This window comes from Saccostrea echinata, unplaced genomic scaffold, assembly GCF_033153115.1.
Source record: "Saccostrea echinata isolate AGI-Se365-2 ecotype Australia unplaced genomic scaffold, CSIRO_AGI_Sech_v1 ptg000042l, whole genome shotgun sequence".
In the NCBI taxonomy this organism is placed as follows: Eukaryota; Metazoa; Mollusca; class Bivalvia; order Ostreida; family Ostreidae; genus Saccostrea; species Saccostrea echinata.
The window spans coordinates 1804863-1821727 of NW_026889791.1; the positions used below are offsets into that span (position 1 = coordinate 1804863).

General features: G+C 32.9%; 1 protein-coding gene across 1 annotated transcript; it reads left to right on the forward strand.

Moving 5' to 3' along the window:
- Window positions 1-8647: 8647 nt before the first annotated feature.
- On the forward strand, window positions 8648-15098 carry LOC133201140 (zinc finger protein 501-like). The gene is made up of 3 exons (XM_061336921.1): window positions 8648-8735; window positions 11924-11994; window positions 13049-15098. The coding sequence occupies exons 1-3, from the start codon at window positions 8648-8650 to the stop codon at window positions 14432-14434; spliced, it is 1545 nt and encodes a 514-aa protein (XP_061192905.1). The 3' UTR covers window positions 14435-15098.
- Window positions 15099-16865: the final 1767 nt, after the last annotated feature.

The window sequence follows — 16865 nt, forward strand, 5'->3', positions numbered from 1 at the left end:
ATTTTGTTTTCTTTAACAGACATTGTTAAAATTGAGGGGATTATTTGTGTTATGTTTTTATAAAAAAAAAAAAAAAAAAAAAAAAAAAAATTGATGATCTGAAAACACTTTATCTATATCTTATTATACACTAGTAGTCTAGTACAGGCATATTGTGTATTTTTGCTTTGTGCATTCTATAAAACAAACATTCATGTAAATTTTTATACATTACAGGTGCAAAAATTCAAATGCACATTGTGTGACGGACGAGAGTTCGCACAGCAACACCAAGCAGAACAACATCTAACCGCCACCCATTCGGGATTCGGTTTCCAGTGTTCGGTGTGCAAGTACATTTTATCCAGAAGAAATCAGAAACACAACTGCGAAGGCTACGTGGCATTATCTGTCAAGAAATCCACAATGACATTCAATGAAGCTGATAAAAGAGAGTTTGCAGAGTTCCAAAGAAACCGCTATAGGTTCGTTGAACCTTTCATGAAAAAAATATCCCCAAATATGTATAAAGGGTACACAGGAAAGAGGACAATCAGAGTTAACCACGAAGGGCCCCTGCCGAAGCGACAAAAGCCGTCGTCAAAGCAACAAAATGTGTCTGAACCAACTGGTGTGACAAGAACTGTTGTAACAAAGGCAACGGAAACTACACTTCCATCAGCCGAAGTTCCAGCCGTAACATCTATTCCACAGACCAGAGGTCTATCGACACCACCTGAAAAACAGGCTCCACAAAAGGATAGGACAGTCAACAGAAGGCTTTTTGATGATACATCGTCCTCGTCGTCCTCCAGCCGCTCTTCCTCCAAAAGGTCATCGACAAATTCTTTGGAGAGCCCTGATATCTCAGTGCGTGGAGCAGAACCGAGAGTTTCGAAGAACCCTGCAGCTCTGGAGTACGAAGTGGCTGATCTTCCGGCACCGGCATATAACCCGACAGACAAAAGGGAAATAATGATAAAGAGCCTGGAAATACAACAGAAGGAAAGAATAGTGTTGAACGTCGGAGGAAGACGATTCGAGACAAGTAAACAAACCATGCAAGCAGACCCGAGCTCTATATTATCGGCCATGGTAGCAAAAGACCTTTGTGCAACAAACAATGACACAAAAACCTTTTTCCTAGATAGGAACCCCCGTTATTTCGACTTCATACTAGATTACCTCAGATCGGCGACGTACAACTCCAAAGTCCTCCCATATGACAAGTCCATCCTCCGGCAAATCCATGTGGAGGCGACATACTATGGATTAACAGGGCTTGTTCATGCCGTTGAGGAGAGAGCTAAGGGAAAGGATGTTCCTCAGCCTGGCCTGTGGGATGACTAACGAGTCATTCATTATATTCTACAATGAACACATTTTTTTTTTAGATTACATGTGCATCCATTGTTGAACTGTAGTGATGCCCACAACTGTTCATGTGTTCATTTACATGTACATAGTATTGGTTATATTTTTTTTTAAAAGGAACCTAATAGTTTCTGTGATTTTTTTTTTTTTATAAATTCACAAAAGATGAAATTTTGTTTTATGACTTAGAGATGTTTACTAACTGAATTCATACATAAGATTCTTGTATCTTGTTGAATGGACATTGTTGACATTGTAAAAACTGCATATATTGATTTATTTACAATGATTGACATTAGTTACGCACAAATGAAATTGTTGAACTTACATTACGACTTCTTTTTCTTTTTGTGCTTGTCATGATATTGAGAGTTCTTCAGAAGAACAAGTATCCTATTAAAAATAATAATAAAATAAAATAAATATGGATCAGCAATGAAAAGATTAACTTACTACGTGTTGGTAATTCACAAAACGTTTGATCAACGTAAATTTGAATTTGAACTGCGCAGTTGTTGTTTTCACGAAAATGCTGCAAAGCGACTCAAAAAATAACTCCGCCTACAATCAGATCAAATGGAAAATGTAATGAATATTCACATTTTCCTTACTGAAAGTTGCATTTCGTCCATTTTTGCAAGTATTTTTGGGCGAACTTTATGAAAACTCAGTGGCGCTTCTTCTCTCTGCACGAGGATTTGACGTCACACCTTTTGATAAGACGTACGAAGAAATGTCACGAAATTTACTTTCGTTTTAGAAATACGACAAGTGCGTCGTGTTTATTGAAATTTGAGTATTGTAGATTGAATGTTAAGTGATTTTACATATTTATTTGTGTTTAATATAATTTAAAGTTTGCTTATGATAAAGTGGACTTACAGTTTAACTTGGATATCCCGAAGACGGCATTTCGAGATAATTAGTTGGTCGGGATATCAAGGTTTTGATTCATTGAACATTAATTTAGATTGTTACAAAGTATATTTTTATAGACATTCGAGGACGAATGTTAAATAGAGAAGGGGGCCGTGTTACGAATTTGACATTCTCCACTATTGTTATGCATAAGTAAACAAGATGTTTCTTGTTATATGAGTCATTAAAATGATGATTCGATGGATGCTTGAATGAATGAGATGTATTGATATTTATTCTTGCTTACCTGTTATTATTTATTAGAGTTATTTGAAATTAATGATGTGCTAGGTGCAAATTGTTCACCAGGTACCGAATTTCCTCCACGTTTTGAGGAATACGGAACGTAAATAAACCATTCACTGGTCTACAAATGCTTTTATATAGTACTAAATATTCTTACCTTTGATAATTGGGGTAATTAATAAATCCATTCACTGATAATTAGAGTAAAAACCTTACAATTACACTCTGCTTTTTCATACTAAGCGGCAAAAGATGTAAAGTACATTCGGAACACCTCGGATGCGTATAATAGTTAAATGTATCCGAAGCTTTCCGGCTATTTGAAGTTATGGCGCCAAATTTCATGCAATATACGTCATAATGGGTGTAAAGGATTTATATACGAGCTCCCCGGGCTCTGACAGTCAGACGTCTGCTGTCTCACTCACTGTGCGGTCGCCAAATCTGTCAGATAACGATGACCTTACAAGAACAAGGCTCAGAGGAGTTTAGATGGGTAATTATCCCTCAATTTGTATTGACTTGTTAGCAACACTTGATGGCTTTATTAGTTTAATGAGTTTTATTCAGACACAAGTAGTGATCTGAACGTGATATTTATAACTCCTGACATTATTATTAACAACAAACTAACAAATGCATGGTGCATTGTATTGAGTTTTGTTGAGATGTTAGCATAACTTTTTGTCCCTATACAATTAGTTGTCTGCTATAACCTGACATTTTATATTTATACTCACTAAGTGAAGAAATCACTAGTTGGAACTTTATTCAAGACCTAAAGGCATTAGGTCTATTTACATTCATTAAAGGGTTTGTTTAAGGGTGGTTTATAAATTAACATTTGTTGGAAAGGGTGGTTGGTTTCCTTTTATTTCAGGTGAGGACCGCAGAGCCAAAGAAGAATATTTTTGTATGTTTATTGAATAAAATCTAATAAAATATTAAAAACAAATTATATCCTGTTGTCTTTCGTTCAACATTCAGATTAAGGAGCCCCACAATGTTACGCCGCTAAACATAAAGTTGTAAGTCGTAACATTGATATGGAAGCATCCTCGGGTAGTGTAAGTTTCAATTTTGTTCAAATCATGACCCCCAGGGTAAGGTGGGACACATCTTTAAAATTCTGTTCCCAAGAACAGCAAAGCTATGATTAGTCATACGAATAGTTTAGATTCAAATTTGGCGTAGGATGGGGTTAGAACAGGTCATTAAAGTTAGAGTTTTAAATATGAATATACAGGAGAAGAAATCGACTGATAAGAAGGACAGCGCAGCACTGTTAAGGCGTACTTCAAAGAAATCAACAGAATATAAACGTGCATAAATACATACCTTTTTAAAATGAATTTTAATTTTGTAAAGGTGCTGTATTATCTTATGACTTTAACATTCTTTGAAATAACATTGTATACCCCGATCTGTACTGAATTTGGTTTGGTCACATTATTTGATAGTCACGTGATAAATGCATGTAATGTGTACTGTATGTAGGTCACAAACAAATTTCAATATCGCAAGGGCATACCCTAGTTAAAATTAAAAATTAAAGAAATAGATTGTTTCCACATAACTTGTAGTTTATGGAAAGTGCTGCTGCTTTAAATAGAATTCGCACTTTATTAGTTTAAATTTCAAGTTATCTTGCTAATGTCGAAATATGTGTGACATTTACCAAGTATCTTATGTATTTATTAAGTTATGCTGTCGATTTCAGGAAAGCAGCAGCACTTTTTAAGTTAAGGAATATGTCCATTATGTGTATTCAAAAAATGGTCAAGATCTATTAAGTTTATGCCCTTGCGAAAAGGCGATTTAATGAGGCACCTCGGCCTGAAACATGCACACCCTATAGACAAAAACACGGTAGAATTAATTCAATACATTCTCTCGATATTTTTTAAATTATGGCACTAAACAAACGTTTCAGATTAATATTAATGGTCTACCTAAGATTTTCAAATAATATTCTTTTTAATAATAAAATGCATTTTTCACTGTGAAAAAATTACTTGATCCGCCTCTCACTGCACATAAAATGCGTCAAACTTTACCATGATGACGTCATGTCGACAAGTGCATTGCGATCAGTGACTTGTTTATATCTTGCTGTGTGGGATTTAACTAGCGACAAAAATGAATGCAGTGGTAAGTGTTGATGTAGTTCATTACTCTTATGCAGTTTAGATTCGCAAATTATTTCATTTTTTGTTATTGTGAGGAATTGCTATATTTCTGTGATGTCACAGTAAACTTTTCCCGTATAAATTAGGCCCCGCCCCCTTTATGCAGCCTTAACAGAGCTGCGAGGGCCATATTGACTCAGATGAGCGTTGTGGCCCAAGGGCCTCTTGATACGAACATGGATCAAGAGGGTGAAAATATGAGTTTACCTTTTGAAAAATCTTAAGCATTTAATTAACTTCTATTAATTAAGTAACTTGAACAATTAAGAATTCAAGTTTAGCTAAATCACTACAGTTTGAAGCTAGCTTAAAGAACAAAATGGGGTTAAAAAAATTTTGGATGAAAGGATGGAAAATAGTTTTCAAATCTTCTGGTGAAAAATAACTGAATATCTTGAGCATTGTGATCACCCCCCCCCCCCCTTCCTTTACATGTACAGCTGTACATAACGTTATATACATTTTGAAAAGGGTCCATAACACTAAATTTAAAAAAAAAATACCACTAGCTAGAGTATCTCAAACTGGTATATCTTTTTTTAATTTATTTTTTCACCTGAGTACAAACATTCGATATTGTACACAGTTTTTCTACCATTTCGCTCGCACCATCTTATACTCATTAGTATAAATCTCATATTCATTTGTCACCTCGATTAAGGATGTACAACACACCAACCCCCAAAATTTGCTATCGATTAATTTTCACCATTTTTGTATATTTCATAGATGACTATATATACAATTTGTATGCAGATTATGGACAAAATCTTTCGAGTCGAATTTGGACAGGGAGTTTAAAAAATTACTCCCTTTGACTGTTCATGATGAGAAGAAATTTTCAACCGACTAAGTATAAAATCCTTTATTTTCAAAAATGTCAAAATAGCTGTCAAATTTCGGTGACTCATTCGTTTAACTATTAAACACACAAGCAAAGTAATTTTGTAGATACACATCGACAAAAACAATTTTGAAGTTTTTAAGCTGAAAAACTATGGTTCATCTTAGCATTGAAAAATGCGTGTTTTTCAAATTAGATATTTTTGTGAAAAAAAACCTATCGTTTAATTTTCGAAAAAAAAGCTTTCTTCGTGTAACTGGTTTTCAAAATAATCGTCATAATTTTTAAAACTATTTTTAAACGACGTGTTTTGAATTCATAGCGGAAGATCCCCCCCCCCTTTCATAAGTTGCGTTTCACACAGCGTCTATCAGACTTGGGACGAAAACAATGTTATGAATCTACAAATACACCTAAAATTTCCAAGCTAGAAAATATCTTTTACTTTAAAAATGTAATTTACATTATATTTATCACAAGCTTAAAACTTTGCATCTGCATTTAAGATGAGTAAGCAATTTCTGAAATTTTAAGACCCCCCCCCCTTTCTTCTCTGCAATTCAGGCCATTCTATCTTGATAAAAAAACATCGGTTATGTCTGCAGATATAATTGGTATATTAAATCCCTGAAGTAATAAAATCGTTCATTCATGTATGCATATTAAATATTGACGACTAATATATTTTGTTCTTATATTATATTTTATTTATATATTTAGTAAAATTAATTTTCTACGGATTTTATTTCCTCGTGTCCGGTTTGGAGTTCATACACACATGTACGGGAATTCAGTTTCACATTACTATATGAACTCTGCACGGAATTTTATTTTTTAATTGAACCAACAGTGATGTATGGACAACTCCCCCTGTGATGAAAATGTAATATTATATATAGGTTCTTAATTATTTTAAACGAGAGGGATGGGAACCCCCCCCCCCCCGGATATTTTATCCTTCTTTTGTTTCTATAAATAAAATGGAAATAATTTATTCGTCCATATTCATTTCAAGGGTATCAATTTGTAAATTTTTTATCAATTCTTAAATTATACATACGATTGATACTTAAGAAAATCCTTAAGAAATACAACGATTGATACAATGGTATCAATCGTTGTATTTCTATTCGAGGAAATGCGAACTGAAACTGTTCCATTAAAAGATTTTCTCAGTATGGGATGCATGCGTTGTATTAATTTCAGTAAATAATTCTTTCTTTTGATACTTACTTTAATTGTATAACGTTAAGCTTTGACTTTCAGTTCTTTTGTTCATTAGAACTCTCTGTATATGTATCTGTGTATTCGTGAAAAAAAAACCCAAAAAACATAAATGTTTGGAAAACAGGAGGAATAACTCAGTTAAGGGGAGGAAAAACATACAGCTCCTACATTTTTAGAGTTCTTTTCTTTGATCAGTGACCTTCTGAAAACGGTAACTATATTGGATAAAACTTTTCTTTTCTTTCTTTTCTTTTTCTTTTCTTTTCTTTTTCTTTTTTTTTTTGAAATGAAAAAAGAAACAAGACAGTATATTTATTTGCATAATATGATAATATTAAGACAGACCAGTAATCTCAATGTTAGGTGACCGAAAAGAAATGTCGCATAAACATTTTCAGATTAAAAAAGGCCTTTATGTATATCATCATAAATACAATTTAAAGCTATATATGGAGTATCTGAGCTAAAAAAAAAAAAAAAAAAAAAAAAAAAAAAAAAAAAAAAAAAAAAAAACAACACGAGATTGAGTGTAGATAAACATGAAATATGTTATTTACGTTCAAATTAAAATTTCACATATTTTGAACATGAATAACCTCACGTTTCCATAGTTAAATTGACATAAAACTGTGTGTTATTTTAATGCGGAGTCGGTAAATAAATCGGTTATTGTTTTAAATTTCTAATATTTTTGAAAGGTGATTGATTGTGTAATTTACAGGAAAGTCTTATCTTTATATAAAGTAATGAAAAAAATTTTTATTAGTCTGAAGTTATAAAATATCAAATTTAACGTCAAGTTGTTAACGGTTAATTGAAATCGCAAGAGTTATCTTCCCCATTGTGTTGTACGTCTTTAAGTACTTTCAATACTTTAATTATATCTATAAATATCGGGATCGGCATTTCGGTTTGCGTACACAAAACAAAGCTTGAGGGAAGAGCTCTGGAAGATGGAAAGTTTCAGGCAGGTAATTTCTTTATTTAACGAAAACTTACAAGATCCTGTTCTCTATTTATAGAATAATACATATCGTAGCAGGTGTCAAATCAGTGAGAGTCCATAAATCGGCGTATTTTTTTTACACTGGGCCAGTGGGAGATCTGACCATAATTATAATGATATATGATTAATGTTTGGTAACACAGACACAGTACTTTAGATTATTTCCAACGATAGTGAATATATTTGACTATTAATTTAAAAGTAAATATCACAAAACTGTAAAGTCTAGGGAAGCCATTTTACAGTAGTTCATTTTCAAAATGTATAAATGAAGAAACATACATGTATGGATAAGAGTTATTGTCCTTTGCACATATAGATTAAATAATTTATTAGTTAAAGAAAATATAATTATTATATTTTATTTTGTTCTATTACTTAATTACCATATTTTTAATTGCAACTTTTTAAACTAATTAAAACATTCTTTCAAAAGATTCATTTCTACTGGGCACGAAGTCAAATTAATTAAAGATTTTGCAAAAACCTATGTCATCACTCGAGGTGGGAATTACTTTAAAAAAGTAAAGGTTTCCTTGGAATTTATCAGTATAATGCTATATCAGATAGATAATTGATAATAGGGTTGGCCGAAGGTTTTTTATATATTGTAACTTTTAAAATAATATATGCTTGCATTTGGAAGTATCAAGATTAAGTTAAAAGTTTGACATTTATTTGGATTTTCCCAAACAAAAAAATTGTTTGATCAGTGCAGTTTGTGAATTAATGGTGCTCTTGAAAATGCTATATGACACAAAGATGTTCATGTAGATTTTTTTTCTTCTTTTTTGTTCTAGAGGATAATATGAACTAATGATTTATCTACTCTGTTACAGGTTTAAGAACAATAATTAGGTCATGATGTCAGATAATTTGGTCAAGAAGTCAGAGGTCAGGTTCTGGCATACAACTTGTTCTGAATATCCAGTATCTGATGTTGAATCTACTGGTATGTATATAATTCAATGTAAAAGAAAATTCAGGGTTCAAAACTACATGTAAGTGGAAATTTATACATGCGAATCATGACCATAAATCATATTTTAGTATGTTACATTATATGCTCACAAATTATATCCAAAACTTGGACTCTGATGTTTTCTCTTTAAAAAGAAAAGTTGTGAAAAAAATATTTAACTTTGATTTACTGCCCATGAATAATAAGATTGCAGTCTCAATTAAAAATATAATTGTATTAAGCCAGAGTAGGGGTAAGATCAAAATTAGTTCATTTATTGCATTTTCTCTATTAAGTATTAATTGATTGACTCAGACTAGTAAAAGTTTGCACTGCCTTAGTTTAATTTGTGTCCAAGTTGCCCAAATGGTTGTGTAAAAATATTACATGTATCTACGTTCAAAAGAGTAAAACAATTATTTCAGGATATCTAAACAGTTTATTCAATTGAATGCTTTCTTGTTTTATGGACCTGTTAAAGATTTCTCTGACTCGATCTAACTCCTGCTTTTATATCTTGACAAGTATCTCCTTCACATATCATGATGTGACAGAGGGGGTTAGAGTCAGAGGCAACTCGGATTATTGATATGTTAGATCTGGTTTCACTTTCATTTACAATCCCATTGAAAATAGTTGTAAAAAGATTCATATTGGAAAACTATGTTTTATTGTTGTACTACAATAGATTGCAAATTTAAATGTTTATTTACTTTATAATAAGTATATATATATATATATATATATATATATATATATATATATATATATATATATATATATATATATATATATATATATTTCGCCAACCTTGCCACATTAGATTTTATCATAATGGTTAAACTTTACCCAGAGTTATCCTTCCTACTAGATAATGGTTCTGCAGTGTAATTTGTTTTGATAAAACCAGACCTGCAACTAAACTGAGTTGAAACATGTGAAATATGATACATCTCCCTTTCTGATATTTTGCTTAAGGTATTCAATGTATAACGACCATATTTTGTATCTAATAAGTACACGGTCCTATATTTGTAATTATGATATCATTTTGTAGATGTTGTGAAATAAAAAATACTCCACCAAATAAATATACAAAATTTTGATTATTGTCAAATTAATTGCACCTTGAATTTTACATTGGAGTCTACGGGCAATGCATGTATTATTAAGATATTGTAAAAAGTATTTTGAATTTTCTAAAAAGCTCTTGGTGAAAATATGCATACACTCTCTCTTTATTAAAATATTAAATAAAATTAATCATTTACCACAGATATTTTGACGAAATTAAAATTTTCTTCTTTGCATCAAGGGCAGTTAACTCTTCAAAAACTTTCAAAGTGCAAAATGACCAGCTTCTTATATGTTATCAGTCATGTGAATTTGGTTCATTTCACTTTCATCATTATCTAGCAGTGCATTTTTAACTAGTTTAAAATGATTCAAAATTGTTTAAAATCCCTTCATTATACATTGAATACCTTAAATTCAATAAAAAGAAATTTATTTTGTAATAAATTACATATGCATGACTTTTTGAACCTTGAAAAAAAATACAATAACAATTTTTTTTTCATTGAGAATGTCATTATTTAATTATGTTTTTTCGTGGCAATATTTAGTAATAAATAAACTAGTCATTTAATGATCCATGGAAATAAGGTCAGGTTTAATAAAATTAACAGATTTAAAGTCAATGTTGAGCCCTGTGCCTTAGTGCTGCAGTTTTAGCTCAGCTCAGCCAAAGGTCCAGACAATTGAGATTCTCTAAAAAAGAATCTGCCATCTGTTGATTAATTCTTTTTGTCCTTTAACAGTTCTTTTTTTTTTTTTTTACTTTGTCTACAAAAACATGTAGTCTAAGTCAATTACATGCACAATACTTCATTGCATGAATAGATTTCATACTTGTTTAAATGAAGGGACATGCTTTATTGAAAAAAGAGGAAATACAAAATATATGCTGTGTATTTATGAAACTTATGTTCTCAATCTGAAGTCATTAAAGCTTTCTTACATAGTGTAGATTCAAAATTCTGAAAAGCTTGGTCCCCATAGGTTGGATGGGGCCAAAATAGGTAAACAATGTTTTTACATAATACTAAATATTTTTGCTATACGAAAATTGCTCATATAGAATCAATTATTTAAGCTTACCTGAGGTAGGGTGTGCCCACAATAGGGAATCCAATTTTTACATTTAAATATACAGAGAAAATCTTAAGAACCACTAGGCCAGAAAAGCTGAAACTACTGTGGAAACATCCTGGGGTAGTGTAGCTTCTAAATTGTTAAAATTATGACCACGGGGTAGGGCGGGGCCACAATAGGGAATCCAAGTTTTGCATTGAAATATATAGAAAAAATCTTTAAAAATCTTCTTCTCAGGAACCACTGTGCCAGAAAAGCTGAAACTTACGTTGAAGCATCTTGGAGTACTGTTAATTCTAAATTGTGAAAATCATGACCCCCGGATTAGGGAAGGGCAACAATGGGGAATCCAATTTTTACATTGAAATATATCATGTATGTAGAAAAAAAATCTTTAAAAATCTTCTTCTTAGGAACACCTGGGCCAGAAATGCTGAAACTTATGTGGAAGCATCCTGGAGGTAGTGAAGATTTTATATTGTTGAAATCATGACCCCCGGGGGTAGGGCGGGGCCACAATAGGGAATCCAATTTTTACATTGAAATATATATAAAAAATCTTAAAAATCTTCTTCCCTAGAAACCACTAAGTCAGAATAGCTGAAACTTATGTTGAAGCATCCTAGGGTAGTGTAGATTCTATATTATTCAAATCATGACCCCCGGGGGTAGGACGTGGCCACAATAGGGAATCAAATGTTTACAATTGAAATATATTGGGGAAATCTTTAAAAATCTTCTTCTCAAGAACCACTGGCCAGAAATGCTGAAACTTTTGTGGAAGCATCCTGGGGTAGTGTAAATTCTAAATTGTTAAAATCATGACTCCTGGGGGTAGGGTTTGGCCACAATAAGTATTATTACAAGGGGAAAATCTGGTGAAGAACAGGCAGGACCAGAGTAACTCAGGTGAGCATTGTGGCCCATGGGCCACTTGTTTAAAGCCATGGGAAATAGAGTAAAGTTGTGGGTGTTCCATGTAGACCATGTCAATTATCCTTACATATTTCTTGTCTTGATTATAGAAAAGAAGCAGACCTTTGAGAATTCACAGCCTGTAAATGAGGGGGAAAATCAACAGCAGCAAAATATGAAGGTAAAATCTTTTTTAGGACCTTGTCATAAGGTATAACTAGTCCCTGTGTCCATCTGTCTGTTTGTCCAAGATCAACACTTTTATGTAAAGCATACTGGAGGGTTGTTTTTTTTAGGAAGCCTACTAATAACAACAAAAAGAGAGACATAAAATAGGACAGGATAATTATATTCTTCATTTAACGAACCACTAGACTAGAACCTAAAAGATAAAACTTATTTGAAAACTTCCTGAGGAAGCACAAACTTTAAATCATGGCTCTTAAGGGGTAGGATGGGCCACAATAGGACTTCAAATTTTGTAGGAAAGGATATTTCAAAAATCCTCCTCTTAAGAACTACTTGACTAGAAAAAAAAATAATTTTTTTTAAAAGCCTACTGAGGTATTATACAACCTAAATTTTACAAATCATAGCCTCCAGTGGAAGGGCAGGGCCACAAAGTTTGATCAATTTTTTACTTTGAAACATGTTGGAAAAAAAAGTTTTTAATTTTTTTCATGAGAACTGCTGGTCCAGAAGGAATGAAACATGTAATTTAAGCTTCCTGATGTGATAAAAATTGATTTTACCAATAATTACCCCCGGAGTTAGGGTGTTATGGCAACAACAGATCAAACTTTAACATTGAAATATATAGGGGAAAATCTTTAAAAATCTTAAAAATCATTGCTCCTAGGGGTAGGGTGGGACCACAAAAGGGGATCAAAGTATATAGGAAAAAAAAATTATACACCCTGCAAACAAAGTTTAGGGGCATATATTGGAATCAGGCTGTCCTTCTGTCTGTCCTTCTGTTTGTTCATCTGTGTGAAGACATATTGTCCAGACACGTTCTTGAAGTAAATTTCATGAATTTGTCTGTAAATCTATTTATTTTTTTGCACTCTTTATTATAATATGGCATTATAATAATTGCCAAATCTTAAAGATGGAACATTGTTGTACTTTATTCTAATAGTTATATGGATGGGTTCCTAAAAATGTTGATGTTTTTATCCTTAATGTTATCTACAACTAACTGACTATAACAGATTTCTTTGTCACAATTACAGGGGGAAATGGTAGCATTTTCATCCAGATTACAGACTCAAAGTGATGCTGAAAAGTTAAAAAACTGTTATGATAATCAAAAAGAGAAATTAAAAAGACAGATCAATATATATGTGAGAAAAAAATCCCAGGAATGTAACATTTGTATGAAAACTTTCAAATATACATGTTATTTAAAGACACACATGAGGACACATACAGGTGATAAACCTTACAAATGTGACATTTGTGAGAAGGCGTTCAACCAATTAGGTAACTTACAGACACATATGAGGATACATACAGGTGATAAACCTTATAAATGTGATGTGTGTGAAAAGGCATTCACTGTATCAGGACACTTAAAGAAACACATGAGGACACATACTGGTGGGAAACCTCAATGTGATGTGTGTGGGAGATCATTCTTTGATTCAGGTAGCTTACGGAAACACATAAAGACACATACTGGTCAAAAACCTTATAAGTGTGATTTGTGTCAAAGAGCATATTCTGAAAAAACATACTTAAATAGACACATGAAAATGCACACAGGTGTTACACCTTATAAATGTCAAGTATGTGGAAAGGCCTCTTCTACACCAGGAAACCTACAAGTACACATGAGGATACATACTGGAGAAAAACCTTTTCAATGCGATGTTTGTGGAATGGCCTTCACTCTATCACATGCATTACAGAATCACACGAGGATACATACAGGTGATAAACCTTATAAATGTGAGGTATGTGGGCAAACATTCAGGCAGTCAGGTACCTTGCAAAGACACATGTTAACACATAGAGATGATAAGAATTGTAATCTTTGTGGGAAGGCATTCAACAAAAGAAGCTTTCAAAGACACTTAAGGATGCATACTGATGAACCTTATAAATGTGATGTGTGTGGAAAGGCATTCAAGCAAATACCTAAGTTAAAGAGACATATGATAACACATACGGGTGATAAATCTTACAAATGTGATTTATGTGGGAAGGATTCTGCTTCATCTGATGACTTAAAGAAACACCTGAGGACACATACAGGTGATAAACCTTATAAATGTAAAGTGTGTTTGAAGGCATTCAACCAATCAGGAAACTTTAAGAAACACATGAGGACACATACAGGTGATAAACCTTATAAATGTAGTTTGTGTTTGAAGGCATTCAACCAATTATGTAACTTCAAGAGACACATGAGGACACATACAGGTGATAAACCTTATAAATGTGATTTGTGTGGGCGGGCATTTACACAGTTAGGTAGCTTACAGAGACATTTGAGGATACACACAGGTGAGAACCTTTATGAATGTGAATTGTGCAAGAAGGCTTACACGTCATTGTTTAACTTACAAAGACACAGAACACATACAGAAGTCTGTGGGAATGTTTTTGCTATATGAGAAAGTAAGAGGTCAGTGGGAAGCTGTTTGCTAAATCTGGAAACTTGGAGAAGAAATACGTGTAGAAAAACGCAAATGAAAAATTCAAAGTGAAAAATACCAATTGTGATGTGTATAGATAGTTTTTAATGTCCAAGTATACTAAGGGAAACATAAAGGTTGAAAGCCACATACTTGTAATGCATGTAAGAAATCAGTTTAAGATTCACAAGTGGATAAGCATCAAACAAAATGTGATTTGTTTCAGATAGGTTATAGGTAAACTGATAGAAGAGAAAGCTTACCGATTTTGCACTTAAATGAATGTAAAGAATGTATGAAAATGTTAAAACCAACGAAAAGTTTATATGTGCAGGAATTTGTTACATGGAATTGGTCGAACAAACCAGAGAAAATACCATCATGGGCAATTCTTGTCTGCATAGTAGTTCTTTACTATTGTAGAAAACCCGGTATTCACAAAGATCACGCTTCAAACATGTGGGATATCTTCCATAAAATTAATTGACTATTTCCATTCATGATTTCTTAAAAGCTCTAATTTTGTACTGAAAATGCACATTCATCAAGTTCATGATGAATGAATAAGTGTTAAATTAGCTTCTTGTATTTGGTTTATGTTTGACGTAAATGAGTTGATTTATATTCTGTACAGTTTGTTGTCCTGAAGTTTTTTTTTTTGGTATTTATTTATTTGATTTAATACAAATAAATCTGAAGAAGAGAGAAACCTCTTTTAATTCCGATATCTTATGAAATTAACCTTTTTAATTTTTATTCTAATTTTTTTTTCCAATTTCAGGAGGAACAGAACACTGTCAAATTTGGAAAGAAAAAAAAATATATTAAGCATGTAACTTTTATCCTGTAAAACTCTCACGTCTGGACGAGCTGTGCAGTGTGTGAAATCATTAGTTGGGTTTAAAGTCGGTTGCAGGCACGTCTCGGGGGGGGGGGGGGGGGCTGCATTTTTTCCAAATATAACTTTCTGTTGGAAATGGTTACTGAAAGGCTGATTGGCCCCCTCACTTTTTGATCAAATAAGGGTAATGTTTTTATATAAAATTTAGTACGGAAAGAAATTGGAACCTAACACCCCCGCCCCATCCCCCAGAGCAGTCCCAAAACAGTCCCGGGGACTGCTTTCTGGGACTGCTTGGATGTCATTCTGGGTCTGGTTGGTACTGTTTGACCATTTGAGCGGTGTGTATTATATCCAAAGTAAAAATACTAATGCCAGAATTATAAAGGAACTGTAGGTGGTCATATGAAGTAAATAAACTGAGAATAACGACACTTTTAGACTGGTTCTTGGCATTTTTATCTGTGATTAATATTAGAAAAACGACAAAAGACAACAAAATTGCGACGGCAAATAATACTCGACAAAAGACAACAAAATTGCGACGGCAAACAATACTCTTTCCCGGACTCAACTGGAATGGAAAATAGAAAAAAGATAAGCAAATGCAAGAAATAAAATTGGAGCAAAATGTTTATCAGCAAGAAGTTGGTTTTCTTTTTATTTTCATCTTAACTTTGATCATAGATATGTTTCCTGCGAAAAACCGTTTCCATAAACAGAACACAGTTCCCAAACAGTGTGTAGTTCAAACAAACGAGTAGAAATATATTCATCAATATGCAAGGAAATTTCCCGTTCCAGAAAAAAACTCGAAATTTCCAAGCTGCATTCATGAGTATCAAATGGGTAGTTCGTTAAAATAGGGGAACACATAGATGGCGTTATGATACCAGCAGAAAACAGAGCACTACCGTCGGCAAATTACATCACAGTTTGCTTTTAATAATCTCCCAAATCAATTTGAAAACCGGTCGCAGAACTCATCAGGAAAACGGTAGTTGTCCATACTTTTGACATAGGACGTCGCAACATCGTCACTTGGCCATAATTAGAAGGATTCCATTGTATTAATTCATCTCTCTATTTCAAAGTTAGTGCAATAACCATATGTAGAACTCCTCAAATCATCAAATTTATGAATGGCTTTCGACTTAAGACTGATATTGATATGTAGTGTGTCTGTCTGTATGGTGACTGACCTGATGTTTTTTGAGTAATTCTTCAGTAGATCTGATTGCAAAGTTCTGTAGACTTGGTAAGTGTTGGATTGAACAGATTTGAGTAAAGTAAGAAGACTGAGTCCTCTAAACATATTCGATGACTCCATAGCCATTAATCCAACCTCAGACACCAACAAATGTTCAAGCAATAGCGAGAGTAAGTCTGCAACATTGCTTTTTAAACAAGGCTTTTTGAAATTTAACGGTTGAAGTAATCAATTAGGAGTGAATAAAACGAAAGTGCAATCAATTTAGCATTAACAAGTCTTTTGAACCGTATTTAAAATAAACAATGTTGCTTCAAAAGATTTACACTACCAGACCTGCTTTGAACGCTGGATTTGAC

Bases quoted from the DNA above. Each gene is read 5' to 3' on its own strand.
- LOC133201140 (XM_061336921.1), top strand. From the start codon at position 8,648: ATGTCAGATAATTTGGTCAAGAAGTCAGAGGTCAGGTTCTGGCATACA. The intron at 8,736-11,923 runs GTATGTATATAA...TCTTGATTATAG, and splicing joins ATCTGATGTTGAATCTACTG to AAAAGAAGCAGACCTTTGAG. The intron at 11,995-13,048 runs GTAAAATCTTTT...TCACAATTACAG, and splicing joins AACAGCAGCAAAATATGAAG to GGGGAAATGGTAGCATTTTC.